We start from the raw sequence: 19995 nt of genomic DNA on the forward strand, positions 1-19995 counted from the left end.
GAAAAATTGACCCTTATGACTGGTTTTGTGGTCCAGGGTCACATATATATTTACTACAAGTTAATTTCTTGAACCATTTATACAATTTTTGAAACCTAAAAGGATCTCTTATCCTCTGGTGGATGTCATTAACATTACAGCCTTGATCTATCATTCCCATTGATATAAATAGCTGATTTTGAGGGGTCCAAGTCAAGTATACCAGCTGCAGCCTGCAGATCGGGGCGGGGCTGCACGTGATGGAGTATATTGTTTAAAAAGCTAAAAATGCTGTGCAGTTTTAGCCTTCATTATAATGCACAGTTGTTTATTGTAAACTTGACTCACTATGTCTGTTTTATTGAATCACGAGATGTTAGCTGCTGCAAGTTTAATCTTCTGGACCAGTCGAATTCACAAATTAATCATTGGGACATTCTAAAACGCTTAACGTGAAAGTAGGCTATGTGGCTTAATGCATTAAAACGGTGTTTTAAAAAAACCAAACTCAGTAAACACATTATTAATAAAGCATTCTATTCACAGACAAGCAGATATGAGCCCAGAATACAAACGCAACACGTTTAATTATTGGTTCAGCGTTTTCCTCCCATAACCTGCTTGTCTTAGGGTGTTTTCACACCTGTAGATCGATTGCTTTGTTCCGAAACAGGGATTAAAATTATTACAATGTTGCTTTTTATTCTTGGTGCGGTTCGCTTTCACACGGCAATGTTTCAAATTTGTTAATACAAGTCACGCGCGAGTAAACTGTTCTCTCATTGGTCAAAGTTCCACGGTTTATTTTCCGGGATTCCACTTAGCTGTCACGGATGTCATCCGTCAGGATGGAACGACAACAGTTCCAACAGGGCTTATTGTTGTTTTTTTTTGTAGCTGTCGTTATAATAATTTATCATTTTGAGCAGGAGTCCAGGATTGATTGGGAAAACATTTTTAAAATGCACCTACTACAAAAGAAGAGCAATAATAAAAAGTGCGCTTTGATTTTTGAATGGCAAAGACGTGCTCACCCACAGACATTCACAGGTTCATTTTGAGGTATTAGCAAAACAACAAAGCTAATGCTTTTCACGGAACTTACGTAATTACCCATCATAAATTGTGATATAGCCTGGTTCGTTGGTCCGTTGGATCGGATTGCTTTCTCACTACTACCGAACCGCTCCAGAGTTCGTTTTCAATCGAGCCGAGACCACCTCGTTCAGGCGATCTCGGACCGATTGTTTTGGCGCGGATCTGAGCGCGATTGCCGTGTTCACATATGCCCAAACGAACCGAGCTAAGGGGGGGAAACGCACCAGGTTCCGAAACAACAGGCCCGGTGTGAAAGCACCCTAATAAGTAACAGTAGTGACTCTGGGCATGTGACCAAAAGTGCGAATCTCATTGGTGTGATGGAAAACGGATTACAATACCTTTCCCTAAAAATAATCCATAGCATTTATGATATGCAAATATTTGAACAAACAAATTCAAATTAAAATGTTTTTACAAACACACACAAACCAAACAATTGGTGTTAACCAATACATTTAGTATGAGAAATAGTACCACTAGGCAGAGAAAGAAGCACTTGTAGGTCACTGTGTAGGTCCAAACACATTAGTTCACTATTAAGGCCCAATTAATGCCTGTAGGGTCTCACTGATTCAGTTAACCATGCTTTCATTTTTAACTACACATTTAAGGAATCACTTCACCCAGGCAGAATGTATTTTTCAGCCCCATCACAGCGAGACAGAGAAAGTGAAGTCTCCAGGGAAACCAGACAAGGAGCTGAGTGAAGCGCCTCATTAGGAGTAAATCACATCAGACTCCCCCTAAGAGCTAACAAGCCGATCACATGGTGCAGAGAAGGTCAGGAGGTCACGATGGACATTGTGTTTGAAAGTAGAATGTTGCACTGCTATTTAATCGAGAGTCCCAACCATATCTAGGCACAACATTTTTATAGGCACACAGCCAATATCAGCCTAACTCAAACACTGTAATATTATTTATTAATAATTAATATTATATAATTTATAAATAATATGTATTTTAATATATTTAAATAATTATAATCTAATAATAATTTTATAAAGTAAAATAAAAAGTCAAATGTAATATACGTATATAACATGCACAAAAAAGCCTCTGGCATTATGGAGTAAATTCAGTCACTTCCAAAAGGTAATTGATTACGCATGAAACTTGAGACCTGTGTGCCAAGGAATATTATCCATCCATTATGTATTGGCTGACGTGCATGTGTCTGAAACACCTTGAGACAAGCACTGATCAATATGCTGCTGAAAAACTGCCAAAAAGCAAAGAAAGTAACAGTTTATTGGCTTAAAGTAATGAACTTACCCCTTTAACCCCTTTCAGATCTCCCTTCAACAGACTGTCCAATGGGAAGGTAATGATGTTATTCATGTTCTGAAACTAGAGAGTAAAAGCACCACATTAGAAAAATCTCTTTCTTCCCAGCTGTGCAATTGTCTTTCTATAATTGCAATCAGAGATAAACAAAGACGAGAGGAAACAAAAAGGTCTGTTGCAGTGGGAGAGAAATTAGACGTTTAAGTAGTATTCATGCAAACATGATGTTAGTGGAATTATTCATTAGCTTTCGCAAAAACTAACAAGACAACATCCAAATCATAAATTAGCAGCACTAGTAACTGCTAAAACACATTCATGAAAGTTGATCCACCCAGTAGGCCAATGACTCCAGATCAGTTTTTGGGCCCAGAGGTCCAAGCACATTAACAGCTGAAGGTAAGATATCTGAAACCCATTTGCTCTATATAAAAATCACATAAATGCACAATAAATGTCCTCACCAGGTTCTTGAAGAGGGCTGTGAGCTCCTTTGTGAAGACTGAGAACTTCAGGAAGGCTGATCCCAAGTCAGGGTCATCTCGGTACACACAGTTCTCTCCAAACTTCTCCAGAGCTTGAGTGTACTGCTCCTCGTTCTCCACGTGAGCTACAGACAGAATGTCAATGTAGTTTATATCAACTTAAATCCAACAGTGCTTTAAAACATGGCTACTTTCATCAAATTAAAGGGATAGTTCACCCCAAAATGAAAATTCTGTCATTAATTACTCACCCTCATGTAGGGGTGTGCGATATATATCGTCTGCGATTGTTTATAAAAAATTGTTGTTTAAACGATGTGCGATTTGACATTATCGAGTATTTTGCAAAAACCATTCAAAACACACCTACAGAGCGCACACAAACATTACGTGAAGTCTAGAGTCTAGTGCAAGTGCGCATTTAGAGTGTGTTCTTTCACTGCATGATTCAGTCTATTAAAATACATTTAGAATGATCACAAAAGATCACAAATTCAAGACATGGGGACAGAAAATGTATATATTTATACCATTTCATATAGTTAATCAATTTCAAATGAAGAGTTCCATTTTTTTTCTCTCTAAAAATGATCATGATTACAAATGTGATTATTGATTTCAATAAACAAGATGTTAAGTAAGAGACTTTTAGACACCCTATTTCCTGTTCATGCGGTATTTTGACAACAAAAAATAATTCCAAACAGCCACAGCACTGTTTTGAGTCTCTGAGCAAATAACGGTGTTTCGTTCCTGAATGAATCAACCGATTAAATGATTCGGTTCAATCGCAATGACTCGCTTATTAACAGTGACTTGCTGCCACCTACTGGCGGTTTTCATTTCAAATTTAAAGTATCTTTTTATTATTTAAATTCTTCAAATATCAGTATTCAACATTTTATGTTTAATAAGCCTATATCAAAACATTATTTATGCATTTGTAATTGCAGGTTAAATGCATTCATGTCCTGCATTAAACAGCGTGTAAATACATCTGAAAGCCACTTCAGAAGCAGATTCTGTGTTTCCTCTGCATTGCAAAGATGAATTTTGTTGATACTGATTTCATAATTCACTGATATGGACACTTTTAGAAAAAATGGCTTTATAAAGGTAAAAATGCCCATAAAATGTAAAAATCAGTCTAAACTTATTGGAAAATATTAATTTCTATCAGTGTGAACTGACCACTATACAGAATATGAAGAATATCAAAAACTTTAGGAGTCAGCTGTCCACGGCAGTCCTTAAGATACCAGTACAATAACACACTCAGCAAAATATTGTCTAATTATTGTTATCGATAAAATCCCAGAAAATATTGAGATATTATTTTTGGTCAATATCGCACACCCCTACCCTCATGTCATTCCAAGCCCGTAAGACCTTCATTCATCAGAACACAAATTAAGATATTTTTGATGAAATTCCGAGAGCTTTCTGACCCTCCATAGACAGCAACACTACTGACATGATTAAGGCCCAGTAAGGTAGTAAGGACATCATTAAAATAGTCCATGTGACATCAGGGGTTCAACCGTAATGTTATTAAGCTATGAGAATACTTTTTATGTGCAAAGAAACAAAAATAACGACTTTATCCAACAATTTCTTCTCTTCTGGGTCAAAAAAAAAGTAAGTGAATAAAACCGTTATTTTTGTTTTCTTTGCGCACAAAAAGTATTCTCATAGCTTAATAACATTACGGTTGAGCCACTGATATCACATGGACTATTCTAACGATGTCCTTACTACCTTTCTAGGCCTTGAACTTGTTGATTGTGTTGCTGTCTATGCAGGGTCAGAAAGCTCTCGGAATTTCATCAAAAATATCTTCATTTGTGTTCTGTAGATGAACGAAGGTCTTACGGGTTTGGAGTGACATGAGGGTGAGTAATTAATGAAAGAATTTTAATTTTTGGGTGAACAATCCCTTTAAATATGGCAACTAAATTGTATGTAATGAACGAAAACAATTAGGGCTATTAAGCTCTACACAAACAAATAAAGCCTAACATTCTTCACAGTCACAGTATTGTGTTTGTCTCCCCTAACTTATTGTTCTTTCCAACTGTTGGTTTCTTTTCCTCGCGATTGTGTTGTCATGTATTCCAGCATTATCAGTTACAGTCCACCTAATCACATCAACTTCGTCCAACCATGGACACACAAAATAGCCTATTTATTGTTTTAAGGAGTCTTTTTCACACTCTGCTCATTGTTATTGTACGATGAGACAAAAGACCCTGATAGGGCCTGATGGAAACTTAAATCCAAAAACCCAGAACTTCCTCTTAATTCCATCAAACTCCCAGTCGACGTCCTCTCCAGGGACAAAGAACGAAAGAGGGAAAACAAGCAAGCGTGTAATTCACTCGTGCAGTGATGTTGCAAACTCCCCACAGTTTGTCTGCAGGGAAAATGTGTAATTTACAAGTACAGACATGTTATAAAATGTCGGGATGCTAGTCAATGTGCAAGCCTGTTTGTAATCAACACCTGGAGCTTTTCAAGCCTCCCTTGTGGGTGACCTTCTTCCCACAACTAGTTAACGTTATCGCCAAGAATAGCCATACAGTATTGTTATATAGTCGATCACCTCTTATGAATAATTCATACGATGATTTGATTCAGTGTAGCTTGTGATAGTCTCCTTGAGAGCTTTCCCTTTAGATGACCTATTGTATCTCGATAGGAAGGACACAATGGGACAGGAAGTGAGGCGGTGGTGCCCTATCACTCAGTCCAGAACTGGGGCCATGTGGCGACAAGACGGAGCAAAACAAAAGGAAGACCTGGAGACGCACTCCAGCAGATCTGAGCACTCGTGTGCTAGAGTAGACTTGGAGCACTGCCCAGGTCACAACAACAGGCACGGTAATTAGATACAGGCTAATAAGGATAATGGATATGTGAAGGCCGTACGCCGAGGAGATTCCATTCAAATGAAAGCACTGTTTCTTATACCTGACTGGGAAAGCAGGGATAGAGCACCAGTTTTTGTTGAATGCCTTTTGCCTGTTCAGTTTGATAAATGGCTGCACCTGCTTCAATAAATAAACACTTGATAATTACAAATGAGAGCACAAATGTGCAGTATATGCATCAGTAAAACTGCTAACTCAAGCTCAAACTCAAGAAGTCCAGACTTCTGTTAGTTTTATCTCTGTAGTAGGCAGGATTTGAACATTAAAACTAGCGAGTTGCATCACTGTATACAGTACAAATTGTCAGATATCTTCTGAGTGAACATCCTGAATGACATTGAAAATATTTGAGATGTTCAACATCATCAAGTAAGCTTTAAGCATGAATTTAGAGACCTAAGATTTTCACGATTTGGAAACCCGGACGGAATCGCGGAATCCAGTCAAAAAAATTGAATTTACAGTATAATGCGGAATGTCACGAAATTTGCCAAATTTTGGATGAATAAATCAAAAGTAGGTCAGAACACTTAAATCAAAACGTGATATGTTCTAGTGTCTGTGAATATTAAGCTGCAAAAATACTATTTAAATATGAATCCTGCATGTTCTGCATGTCTCTGTGTGAATGAACGACGCAGATGCACGGTTTAATTTACTATACACGTACTGAAGTGCGCACAACACTCGTGGTGTTTTCAGCCTCTGCCACCTCAATATATGAACACATTCATGAGCATTTTATCGTTTCTTAAGTAAAACTATGATGAACTCACTGATGAAAGCAGCAAGCCGAAACGTCTGTTATTTGTATTTATCTCCTGTTTAAATAAAGAGAATTTTAGAGTGCAGACCTTGAGTAACGTTTAATATAAGAAATAGGTCTTTGCACCTACAAAAGCTGGGAGAGCGCGGTGAGTGTTGAGATTTGAGTAAAACTATACCATATACAAACAAAAACCTAAAAGTCTTCACATCAACCCATCAAAATAAAAGTTTGGTTTAACTTGAAGAAACGGTGACAGAAATATTGCTTAAAGGGGTCATATGATGCGATTTCATTTTTTCCTTTGAAAAATTATTTACCAAAATTTATTTACCAGAAAAATGTAAATACATAACAGTATTTATGAAAAAAAAATAATAATAAAAAATATATATTTAAAATAAAATCATTTAATTAGAGATGCTTTTGATTATTAATATTTAATGAAACCATTAAAATGGAATCCAGAAAATGAATGGAAAATAGAATTTGGTAAAAAAAATAAAAAATGAATGAATGAGAAAAACATTTCATAGGGCTTTTAAAAATGTCATTTCTGTTAAACATTTTTGATGAATGAAATGGAATCCAGAAAAATTTAAAAAGAAAAAAAAAGGGAATTTGGCAAAAAATTAAATGGAATTTGGGGAAAAAATTGAACTGATTTCATAGGGCCCTAGCATGAATTATACTTCAGTTAAGACACGAACTCTTAGCATATGCGTACAGCCGAACATAGCCTTTTCAAGTATACTCCATTTGATAGCATGTGCAAACATATGCACACTAGAAATGATCATCCTTTATTTCATAATGTCTCTCTTACCCCCATTCATGCAAACGCTTGTCAATGCTGGTGTCTATTATTGTTGCAATATCTAGTTTGTTTTTCCGTCTCTCCACAAATGATACTGATTTCAAAATGGGTGAAAAATAGTTGTCTTAAAATGCACTATGCAGCATAATGTTTGCAACAGCATTCAAGTTGGTAATACGCTTAAAAATTATGCCCGAGTAGATGCCTCAATAGTGTGGAACAGACTGAATGGGTTATTTTACTTACCCTAAATGAGAATTAACCCTCACTTACCAGAAGGATTTCCATTGGATTACTGTAAAAGTGTTTTTCCTTCGCCAATATGATATGCTGTCTACAGGCATTAAGTTAATGGAGAAATTTCTCTTTGACCAACTACTTGGTAGAGTACTCAGTCACACCCCTTAGCAACCACATTCAAAGCTCATTCTAAATCACTCTGGATGACAGCATATGCTATAATACATTAAATATTATTTGTACATTCAAGATATTGGATAGATTCATCGTTTGATCGAGTTATGACAGGCTCTTTACTTAAAACCTGAAACACACACCTCTGTCTCTCTCCAGCCCTCTGTGAACGTTACAGTCACACTCTCTGACAGCAGGAGGAAGGAGAGCAGTGGGAGAGAGTCTGATTATGAGCTGTGAAGACCCTTTCCTTCAAACCACCTGCTGCATCACTGTGACTCATCACATCTCATTACAGGCCTGCAGACTTTCACTCTTAAAAATAAAGGTTCTTTATTGGCATCAATAGTTCCACAAAGAACCTTTACCATCCATGGAACCTTTTCATTCCACAAAAGGTTCTTTACAGTGGAAAAAGGTTCTTTAGATTATTAAAATGTTCTTCACACTAAAAAAAAAAGGTTATTTTAAGAACTGCACTGAAAGTTTCTTTGGGGAACCAAAACTGGTTCTTCTATGGCATCGCTTTATTTTTAAGAGTGTTCCTGACTTCTTACACTCATTTTTCATTGATAATGACTTTCTGCCTATTTTTTACTGAAGAATTTTCTTGGCTAGGAAACTTTTATTTAAAATTATTATATATGTGAATTGACATGTTTTTTTGTTTGTTTTTTTAAACTTCAGAATTTTAAGATTTTATTTATTTAAACAACTAGCTAAGACACAATTAATAGCAATCATTTTACTTGTTTAATATTTTAAGTCAATATTTTAAGTTATGTCTTTCAACCGGGGTTATTATCATTAACTAAAACTAATAAAAACACGTTTTGTTAATTGAAATAAAGCAGAAATAAAATAGAAATGTTAAAACAAACTGAATCCTAAAACTTAAATGTTTAAATTGAAGCACCAAAATTACTGACTAGAAATAAATAAAATCTAAAACTGAACTAAAACTAAATTTGAAAAAATTGATTAAACCTAAACAGTAATATAAAAAAAAAACTTAAATGAAAATTAAGATATGATATGCAAAAATAATGTAATGTTTTATTAAAAATTATAATAGTACATAAAGAACACTAACTACTTTCAACAGTTTCAAGTCATTCTAATTTATTAATTTAATAAATTTATTTTATTTCATTTTAGAACGTATTTAAATAGCAAACATATACAATTCATAGCAATCAGTTCACATATATAGTATTTTTAATCAGATAAAAACATGTGCCATCCATAACCACTGAATACCAAACTCCACCTGAGCCTCAAGTCTTTCACAAAAAAATGCATGTGAGGCTTCGAATTTTATAGCAGAGCTTGTGATCTCCGCACGGTTTGACATTCACGGTAGGGCTCTTCACATGCAGGCTGCTTTCCAGCTGATGCCACCGCTAATGTTATGACAGTAAATCTCCAGACCAGGCGGTGTGTGTACAGCCTCAACATGCCGTCTTGTTTTCTGCTGCAGTGGCCGACTGCGCATTTGGATCTGCCTATTGTTTTTTTAAAGCGACATATGAGCTCTGCACACCTTCCACTCATCTGCAATGTTAAAACTCTGGCTCCTCGCTGTGTCCTTCCTCACGGTAACTCAACCCTAGCATAGCTTTCCATGCTGTGGCCGTCTGAATGACAGTCTGTTGGGGGAAGAGAATGACTGCTTCATTAGCCTGTCTCACGGTCACCTTCAAAATCACTCGCACAAAAATGCACCAGTTAGGGCAAAGACATGAGTTTTAAGCATTTGAAACGCACTATTACACACATATAATATACAACTGTCTTCCTTTTCATGATTTTTTTTTGTTTCGTTTTTTTTTTGGCTACCTGCTTGCTGAGCTTATTATGTGGTTTCAGACGACTGTGAACTCCGATGAGTCTGTAGTGGAGGGGTGGTTGGTCCACGTGAGTAATGCTTGAGTCATTTAAACACCTGTGTACATTGATTGCACCTGGTTTATAGGGTTAGAAAAATCCCCCCTTAAATGTCACAATCTACTCCTGGAGTTTATATAGAACCAGGTCGACACGTTTTAATGCTAAATAAATAGAATTAATACAATACAATAATAAAGGTAGTTTCAATACTCATATTGGACATTCCAAGAGTGCCAATATTTTGTTCAACAGCACTGGGATTTTTTTGCCATCTCACTCTGCTTATCTGTGTTTGTGTGCCCCAGACAGACTGTCAGGAGATTTTTAGGTTATATTGTTATGCTAGGAGGTTGTGATAAGTAGACTTTCTTTATAAATGAGTCATTTAAATCACTCAACCGATTCGTTCAAAAACTCTGATTCATTCTGGAATGAAAGTCTAGTAATTCTCTACTATATAGTAAGCATAAAACAATATGTGACACTATGTCCAAATTCATAGTATTCATAGACAAAAAGTACCCGGATGACCTATTTATGATGAGATTTTGAAGTGCACATCTGGCAGACACTTTACTATCCCATGAGAGTTATGAATGCAATTCAACTGACGCCATAAGTCACATGCCAATATGGCAGACATTGTTAATCTGGATTTCATTCATACTACACATTCATACAATATAAAACATACTTTTAACTGTCACAAATTAAGTTCTTCACCAAATGTAGTGCCTACTAAGAACGTATGTGGTTACAGATGCAGCTAGAGTCTGCATTTCCATTAATGATTTGCACAAACCTTTTGCGATATTTTATAGATGTCGGCGAAAATATATAGTGAAATGACAGCATTTCCATTAACCAATCTTATGTGACTAAAATGTAATTATTTCCTCTTACGATAAGTCATGGCAACAGATATTGGTAGGTTTACGTATATCGCAGCCATCGCACTAGCCATTATTTTTAATCGAAGGAAACATAGGTGTGTATCTTTAGTGAAGCAGCACGGAGGGCTGCATCTGGGACACTTCTGAAAATAAGGGGTTATCCAAGCATTAATGGCAAGGAAAGCCCCTTATACTTGAAAGCGGCCACGTATGAGGTGTTTCTTGGAAGTTATAGTATATTAAAGAATGATCATGTGAGTTTTACGTACGCCAGGTGACCTTTAAATGCGAAAAAAAAAACTGTTTCCATTGCAATTTTGCGAAATATTCCTTTTTCAAATAGCCTGAAAAACCACCTCAGGCGAGCGTACAATTTTTTTTTCGATATATGGGAGTTTTTGCGAAATTGACTTGTTTCCATTGGGCGTATTTTCAATTTTCAATTTCAATTTGCGGAATTTGAAGAGTAATGGAAGAGCAGGTACTGAATCACTCTTTCAGCTGATTTACTGAAAAATACTGATTCATTCAGTAATAAAAATGTGACCAGCTGCGTCCAAAAATCACATACTGACGGAGTAGTTATTACATTTGATAAGGAAATTCCCGTAAAAAAAATGCTCTAAATATTATGCATGTGTGTAGTATGAATGCATTCAGAAAATACTACATCTGTTATGTTTTGTCATTGTCATGTGACCTGCGGCATCAGTTGCATTGCTTCACTGCCATTCTTGACTCCTCTGGTCTCATGGGATAGAATAGTGTTCATAATCTCGCTAGATGAGTTAATGGTTTATTCTGCAGTGGCTTAATTTGCTTTGCCTTTCTTTTTTTGCTGGAGCAAAAATAGACCAAATAACTGGCAATACTGCATCTAAAGTATAGGCTACTCAGTATTAATGATATTTAGAGCAACAGTACTCTTCATCATATAATAATGACTAATTATAATCAACTTTTGGGAAAAAAATTATCTTGGCAGTTACGATTTAATAATTGTATCTACAATTTATTTATAATTTAGCATTACAACACTACAGCAACTATGTCAATATAAGTGTAAAAACACTCAGAATACTTCAGAAACCTGGTTTTCATTCACGCCTTGCTCTACTAGATATTTCTTTTTTTATAATATTTTTATCAGAACAAGGTACATTGAAAGTATTCCGTGACAGAGGCACTTTCAAAGGCATTAATTAAAAAAAAAAAAAATTTTACCTACAACTTAACAAAACAAAACAGTAGGTTATTAAAGGATCCCATGTTTTGTAAAATGTTCTGGTTGATCCTCTGACAAAATATTAGATTTTTTCAGTTTTTAGAAAGAACATTACATCACTAAGCCATGGTGACAGTTTAGGTGGCATTGGTGATTTCCACTCTAAAAGAATTCTTCTTCTAGCTATTAATGTTGCAAATGCCAAGGCATTTTCTTTATCTTTGGTTATGTGAATGTCTTCACCTGTAACTCCAAACAAAGCCATTATTGGGTTAGGCTGAATTCTTAAATTATATGCCGAGTTTAAAATCTCAAATATTGAAAACCAAAATTGTCTCAGTTTAGTACATGACCAGAACGTATGGGTTAGATCTGCCTTAAATGCATTGCAACGATCACATGTTTAATCTATATTTGGGTATAGTTTAGCCAGTTTGGTTTTACTATAGTCAATACGGTAGAGAACTTTCATCTGAATCAGATGTCGTGAACAAGATGAATTTATTCTGTCAACAGCTTTATCCCAAGTGTCTTCGGATATGTCAATTCCCAACTCTCCTATCCATACTGTTTTGATCTTCTCTAGTGATATATTTTGGAATGTGATAATTAAGTTATATATTTTGGAAATGAGGCCCTTGAGGTGTGTAGGGGTCTTAAGGACCAAGTCCAATCCTGATTCAGAGGGCATTTGAGGAAACACCTGTATAAAGTGACGAACCTGGAGATAACGAAAAAAATCTGACTTTTGAAGATTACATTTTTGAATCAGATCATTGTAATTAGCAAAAATATTATTCATGAAAAAGTCACTACATTTAACTATGCCCAAGTCCTGCCATTGCTTGAAAGTAGCATCTAGCTTGGCGGCTGGGAAAAGATGATTATTACATATGGGGGTTTCCAAGGAAAAGTCTGTGAGTTGAAATGCTTGTCTAAACTGATTATATATTTTGAGAGTGGAAATTACAACTGGACTTGAGGAAAACTGCGATTGTGAGAATGGTGACTTCATTGTAATCAGCACCGCCAGTGATATTGATTTGCAAGATTTAGCCTCCGCTTCCCACCATTCTATATGTGTGGACTGAGCTCTACTAGACATTTCTTACTGTGAAACGCTCAGACACCTGATGCCAGCTCAAGGTTTCATTATTGGCAAAAGCCTCCAGCAGGCCTCAGGCTCCAAACAGACACAGGAAAGATTCTCCGGTTCCATCAGCATCTCATCCTCCTTCACTTTCTCCCATCCTCTCTAGACAGCTTGCAGATCGATGTCTGCGATAGACACTGATCATCATGCATAAATAATCCAGGACTGTAAAACAGAAATGAGAATGCTCTGACGTGTCAGGAGTGAGAGCTGATCTCCTTCACCTTACTGAAGACACAATGCCAGCTTATTTAATAAATGAGATGGCACGTGAAGACACTAAATAAACATACTAAATAATGTAAACACTGTGACTTTAAGATGGAAACAGCCTGTGCTTCTTTAGGATGTTTCTACTTTTTTTTTTGGCACAACTGGCACATTAACACTTTTGTCGTCCTGCACTCATCGCAGCATCTGCTGAGATGATGATAATATATGTTAAATTCAAGAGGGTTCAAACTCCCAGCAGTGAATTCCACACTCCAGCAGTGATTTTAACATACTGTCACTGTTCTCTCCAGGTGTGAATTACACCTATTTCTGCAGCTCTGCATGTGACCTAGAAGTTCAGAGCGCTCTGATCAGGAGATTTGTCTCTTGCACGTCAACTCTGAGAGATTTACGTACATCCTGGACTGTCCAGCCTTTCTAAAGCCAGCTAAGAGCAGATGTCCTGTTCCTCACTGATAACACAATGTGTTAAGAGCAGATAAATTAATCAAACTCACCCAGAGTCACCAGCCTGTAAGCAGAGATTCTCTGATTTATTACTGCAGAGCAACATGACGTTCCTATGAAGGCTTATGTAACACGGCTTCCCTAATGAATAACCACTTTTGACCAACCAACTTTATTAGATATTTTTTTAATTCATCGTTATCTAATGATGTTGTATATTTTATCATTCATGCACATTTCCCCTATGTTTTTAAACATTTAAAATTCATTATCTAAGGTTCACTTTAAGTTAACCATTAAAAACACTTAATAACATTTAAAGGGGTCCTATTATGCTCTTTTACAAAGTCTTGATTTTGTTTTGGGGGTGTACTAGAACAGGCTCGAACTGGTAAAAATGTTAGCACTTCAGCAAATCTCAAAATGAATATTTCTTTTCCATTGATGTTTTGAAGCCTAATTTCACTTGTAGCACTTAAAACCACTGTTTTAATTCTGTTTTACTATTTATTTATTTAAACAAAATAGTGCATTTTGCCATTTTTTTGTTTATTCTTAAATTACATTTTGATGTTTGAATTTAAACGAAACTGATTTTAGTTTTTAGTGTTTTTTTAAATGTATAAGACAAAACAGTATAAATTGACAAAATAGTATAACATATTAATATCAGCCATTGTTTATTTATTTATATTGTTATTTTTAATTAATTAATTAATTAATTAATTATTTTTTATTAGAATACACCTAAATACTTTGTAGCATTTATTTGGAGGTTGCCTTGTGATACCTAAATACACTTGTAGCATTTAATGTAACAACTCATTTTAGTTTTCAGAGGTTTTATTTTATTTATTTATTTAGCCAAAGTAGTATAAAATATTAATATCTGCCATTTTTATTTATTTTTATATTAGAATGTTGTGATGCCTAGCAATTGCAGCATTTAAAACAACTGATTTTTAGTTTTCAGAGGTTTTATTTATTTAGCCATAGTATAAAATATTAATATCTGCAATTTTTATTTATTTTTACATTAAAATGTTGTGATGCCTAACAACTGCAGCATTTAAAACAACTGATTTTAGTTTTTAGTGTTTTATTTAGACAAAAATGTATTTTATTGATGCCTTGTAGCATTTGAAACAAACCAAAATATGAGCAATAGCCTTCACTTAGTCTGATATGCAAATACGGTATGGATATCTAATACAAGTCAGGTGCGATTAGATTAGTACAATGCAAATAAGGATCAGGTTTGCAAATTATTTTCAACGATACTTCATGGAATTTGAATTTGCATAATCAAACGAGTCTAACAGATCCTGCCGGAGTGAATTGACACAAAAGCACCGATTCCCACAAACAGGAAACAATAACGGAGCCACGGCTCTGGGAATCCCATCAGCACGTACGGGTGACGGATAGACATGAAGGGTGCGTCCTGGCACAGCTGTCCCCTGGGGTGTGGGAGACAGCTGTCCCGCCAGAACAGAGCCAGCAGTGTTCCTGGAAAAGTGTCGATCAGCAGAGCTCGCTCGTCTGGGCCTCCTTGTGCAGTCGAAACAAACTCAGCGTGTGAATGAGCTGTGTTGAGACAGGCGGCACAATGGAGAGCTGCTCAACCTCAGTACCGGCAGCCGGTACAAAGAACAGCCCTTCAGTACGCGCTGATAACTGGAGCCATTCAATCGAGCATCACTCGGAAACACTCTAAAACACTAATTATATTCCGGGAAAATATTCCTACCTTCTCCGGTAGGTCAGCGTGAAGATAACAGCCTGTCAGCGACATGAAGTTAACGCTGGATCCTAAACAGATGCTTCTCAGTAAAGCAGCAAGCGATCATTTTTGGTTCTGAGTTTTAGTCTAAGCAATTAGGTTTTGTTTTGCATGATGTAAAAACAGCCCCGCCCATAGTGAAATCTCATTGGTCTTAAATCCAAAAATCAAATACGTCCTTATAGGTTGTGATTTTGTAATTCCACTTTTAAGTTAAGTTTTATACAGATGAGGAGCAGTAATTCAGTCCAATGAGTTTGTAGTGTGGGCGGGGCTACTGTCGCAACTTCCACTGATCTAAATTCATTCAATTTAAAGCACTACAGCTACAGCCATGAAAACACTGCTTATCGAAAAAAATTGCCTTCTTTAATAAGTTTAGAAAATTTCAAATGTCAAGTTATTTTTTATAATATTAACTATTTATGTTTAATAATAAATCTGTAATATTTATTTATAATACTTAATTCTACAAAATAATACCGTTTTAGTATTAAAATATTAATACCAAGTAGTTTTAATATAAAAAAAATTTTAGCAGCAAAGCACAGTCACTATGGAATTTTGTTTGTGCAAACAAATTTACTGGCTTCAACAATAAATATTCAAAATTCAAATGTCAAGTAATTAAAAAAAATTTTTTTTTTTCAAATATTCAATATGCAATATTTATAATATTAAATATTATTTTTGTATTAAAATAACAGTTTTAAACACATAAAACATTAAGAGCAAGCAGTTTTAATATCAAATTTTTTCTTATTTTATTTTTAGCAGCAAAGCACGGTCGCGACAGCCATGTAAATAATGTTTTTTTCATTTAATATTAAATATTTAAAAATTATTTTAAATATTTAATATTCATTTTCCATATTAAATAATTTTTTTAATATTAAATATTTTATATATTATTTTAAATATTAAATATATTAATACTAAATCATTTTTACATCTTTTTCTGTTTGTTTTTTTGACAGCAAAGCATGGCTGCTAAAATATTACTATTACACAAGTGTAAGATAACTAACTAAATAAATAAAGGTTAAGACGACCTCAGAAAAAAATGTCACTTGCTGGACGTCTAGTTGACCATCCTTCTGCCCTATCCCTAGTCAGTACATTGTATCAGGACACTCTTCAAATTTCACTCAGCACATGAAGAACCCATAGAGACACCGATCATCTCTAAAAAGGGAAATCAAACAAACTACCTACTGTCAGTTCCATTCTAAAGGACAAACTCTGTTTTTCAGCATGATCAACAACATATCATGTATCAAAAGGTGTCACCTATAGATAAAGCCGAGTACATTCCTCGTATCAGATGGATGCGCAGATGTGCTCCAGAGATTTCCTGACTGTAATTCAATCAGACTGCGGCCACATCACGAGATGTGATGAGATGATGAATGACAGAGAGGCGAGGCAGTGAAGAGGCTGAGATCACTTACCCAGACCGGAGGCGTAAATGGCCTTAACTGACTTCTTCATCTTATAAAGGACACTGCGGTCCACATCCAGGGCCTAAACACAGACACAGAAAGAAACAGAGAGATATAATATGTGCATCCCAAAGCCTTTAGGACATGAATACAGATGCACATTAACATCAGCACTTGCACCACACACATTTATCAAAGACCCTTAATTATCTTTAGGTTACGCTCAAATATGAATCTCACACCTACACAGACTCAGGTGTGTGTGTGTGTGTTCATGGGGGGCAGACCCTGCTGTCTTCAGTCTGCAGGGGATTCATTATTCAAAAGCAAGCTCCTAAAAATACTCCAAAACAATCCCTGAACTGCAGGAGCAGCGGAAGTCGGCAGGCAGGACTGCACAGCTGAATCTGTACACATTCACGAAACAAACCTCCCCAGGAGCACCACAGGACACAACACACACACACACACACACACACAGAGCAATATAGCATTAAAGAAGAGTACGAAGTAGAAGCAAGAAAATACCACACTTTAAAGCCTAAATCTGAGTGTTGTTATTGTACACAGTTTTATGATTCAAATCAGTTGCGATTCACAAGCTCTTGATGTTTGATTAATATATATGATGTAACCACATTTATTTGGGTTTGTACAGTTATAATGTAATTGATGATTACATATGAAAGACATTCTTGCTTCACTGACACTCTTAACTCTTCATTAGACTCAGTAGACATTTTCACAATATAACATTTTATTATTTCTTTAATAAAACAGCTACATTTGACAATATCTATTTATATCTGCTCTCAAATGGCTTGAAAGGGGGAAAGAGACCAAAACATATTTGAAACGTGCAAAAAATGTTAAATAAAATTATATTTATTGTATTACATGTCCCCAATATAAGAAAACTTAAATACCTGTAAAAAAGAAAAAATAAATAAAATCTTGCCTACACGTAATCTTAAAATTCAGTATTTTTTTTCTACTTTTTTTGGTCAATTGAAACCGATTCATGGAAATTAATCGCATTTCTTAACTTTTAATGCTACCATTATTTTTTTTATAGTCATATAATCACAAAAACTTTAGGCCAAATTGTACAGCCCTACAAACAAGTTCAGCAAACCTGGTGTTTTATTAAAACACACACACTTTTGCTATATAAAATTGCAAAAACAAACAATTATGATTACATTTTTTCCCTCAAATCATGCAGCCCCAACAGCATACCATTCAGTAACACAGCAGGGTAAAACCTAAAAAACAAATATGATACCAAATCGAAAATTTGCATTTCATTTGGCATTGAAAAGGGAAATAGCGTCTCAACATAATAGTTCCTCTACTGAAGCAGCCCAGCTTAGATGTGGTCAGCCGATCACAAATCCTCCAATCACCTCTCAGTACCTCCACGCTGCTTATAAAGCCTCAAACCTCCAGATAAATCTAATGAAACACCGGCCTCAACATCCTCTGCCATTTGGCCCTGTTCACAGGAGCCTCCGCTGCTCCCAAAGTGGAAGAATGTAAATCCTGCTTTTATTAAAAACGCTGTGTAATATTTATTTTCCAAACATGTCATAGGGAAGCTATCTAGATGCTTGTCTGATGGCTGGCCGTGTTTTATTTAGCGGAGCGTTCGGTTTCAGAGCGGTAGGTAGACTGACAATGCTTTTACTCATGATGGAGAGTGAGCCGGACCATGAACCACCAAAACCAAGACGCCTGACAAAGCAAAATGAGAGTTTACTAAGAAAACAGTACAGTTATTAATAAACCAAATGATTTCATAATAATAGAAAGAAATTTACACTAACACCACATTAACTAACCATAGTTTTGTGAAACTACTACCACTTCAGTAACCACAGGAAAGCATCAGACAGTCTTTTATATCATTTCATCCTTTTTCTTAGTTATCTTTGAGAGGGATTACACCTCAGCAGTCAGCACACAAAAATAAAGATATTTTTTATTAAATACCACTAGAGTTATTGAGGGAGTGAGTGAGATGTGACCTAAACTTGACTTGAGTCAAACAGGGAAGCAGTTTCACATCAGACTACTGAGTAAAAAAAAAAAAACCTCACTTCACAGTGTGTCTTTGTTTCACACACAGAGATCTACTATACAGCTGTCCTTCACTGAAGTGACATGAGAATTGTAGGAGAAACAGGACTTTATTACAGCATTCATAAGTGGGTTACTTGTATTAGGTACTAATCCCTGTGACTAGTTAAGCATCAACCACCTGTCTCTTTACAATATTTTAATGCTCCGCTCCAAAACTTAGGAGATATAATAAGAGTCTGATGTTAGAATTAGTGGTTCAACGGATCACAAATCTCACGGTTCGGATCACATTATGGTTTTTCGGATCAGCAAGAAAAGAAAAATATTTCAATTTAACTTGCTTTCCATTTATTACTTAAAGCGAAGTACTTCTTTGATAATACTACTATATATTAAATAAGAAAGTTTAAACATGATTAAAGAGACAAGAGAACAGCCAGTAAAAAATAAGAACAAATACACAAATTACAAGCATAGATAAATACAACAGAATATGTTACAAATAAAATAAGGTTGGTAGTATTCAAATACAGAAATGTAATAATTAGGGAAAATAACACTGCATAGTGTTCACTGTTTAAATTAAATATAGATTTTTATCACAGCTGTTTTGTTGTTTGATGATCATTAATGACAGCAGCAGTATTTATAGGCCGCTGTCCCTTTAAGACCTGATGAACGGATCCAATATAATGATACACATCACATCCGATTTCTTTCTCAGCTGTTTTCATTCACTTGAGACATAACTGACTGCGTTTACCTGAATGATGGTCGAGATGGGTTTTTTGTCATAATTTTATGTGTATGTGTCTGTTCAGAGGATTCAGAAGAGAATTGAGTTCGGTGTTCGCGCGCTGTCTGTTAAACGCATGTGCGCGCTTCATGTGTGTGCGGCTGTGCGAATAGAGAACCCCGCGCGAGTAACAAATCGAGTTCCCTTTCGCCTTTTCTCTCTGGAATTGTTTAAAATTGGCTTGCTTGTGTAAATACGAACAAATGATAAACGTATACACTATTATGGTTAAATTTTGCAATTAATCCGCGGATCACATGCGTGCCGAACC

At 35.6% G+C, this 19995-nt stretch overlaps 1 protein-coding gene across 3 annotated transcripts in view; it reads right to left on the minus strand.

The window, feature by feature from the left end:
- Nucleotides 1–19995, minus strand: part of LOC107752757 (arf-GAP with SH3 domain, ANK repeat and PH domain-containing protein 2-like) — an 86916-nt gene that overhangs the window by 33620 nt on the left and 33301 nt on the right. For all 3 annotated transcript variants that reach the window (XM_016568802.1, XM_016568803.1, XM_016568801.1), the window contains exons 2-4: nt 16856–16928; nt 2832–2977; nt 2356–2430 (exon numbers count right to left, since the gene is read on the minus strand). In XM_016568802.1, coding sequence (XP_016424288.1) covers nt 2356–2430; nt 2832–2977; nt 16856–16928 — 294 coding nt within the window. The remainder of the gene's footprint in view (nt 1–2355; nt 2431–2831; nt 2978–16855; nt 16929–19995) is intronic.

The sequence above is a fragment of the Sinocyclocheilus rhinocerous genome, unplaced genomic scaffold (assembly GCF_001515625.1).
Source record: "Sinocyclocheilus rhinocerous isolate Xijiao unplaced genomic scaffold, SAMN03320098_v1.1 scaffold61, whole genome shotgun sequence".
Taxonomy (NCBI): domain Eukaryota; kingdom Metazoa; phylum Chordata; class Actinopteri; order Cypriniformes; family Cyprinidae; genus Sinocyclocheilus; species Sinocyclocheilus rhinocerous.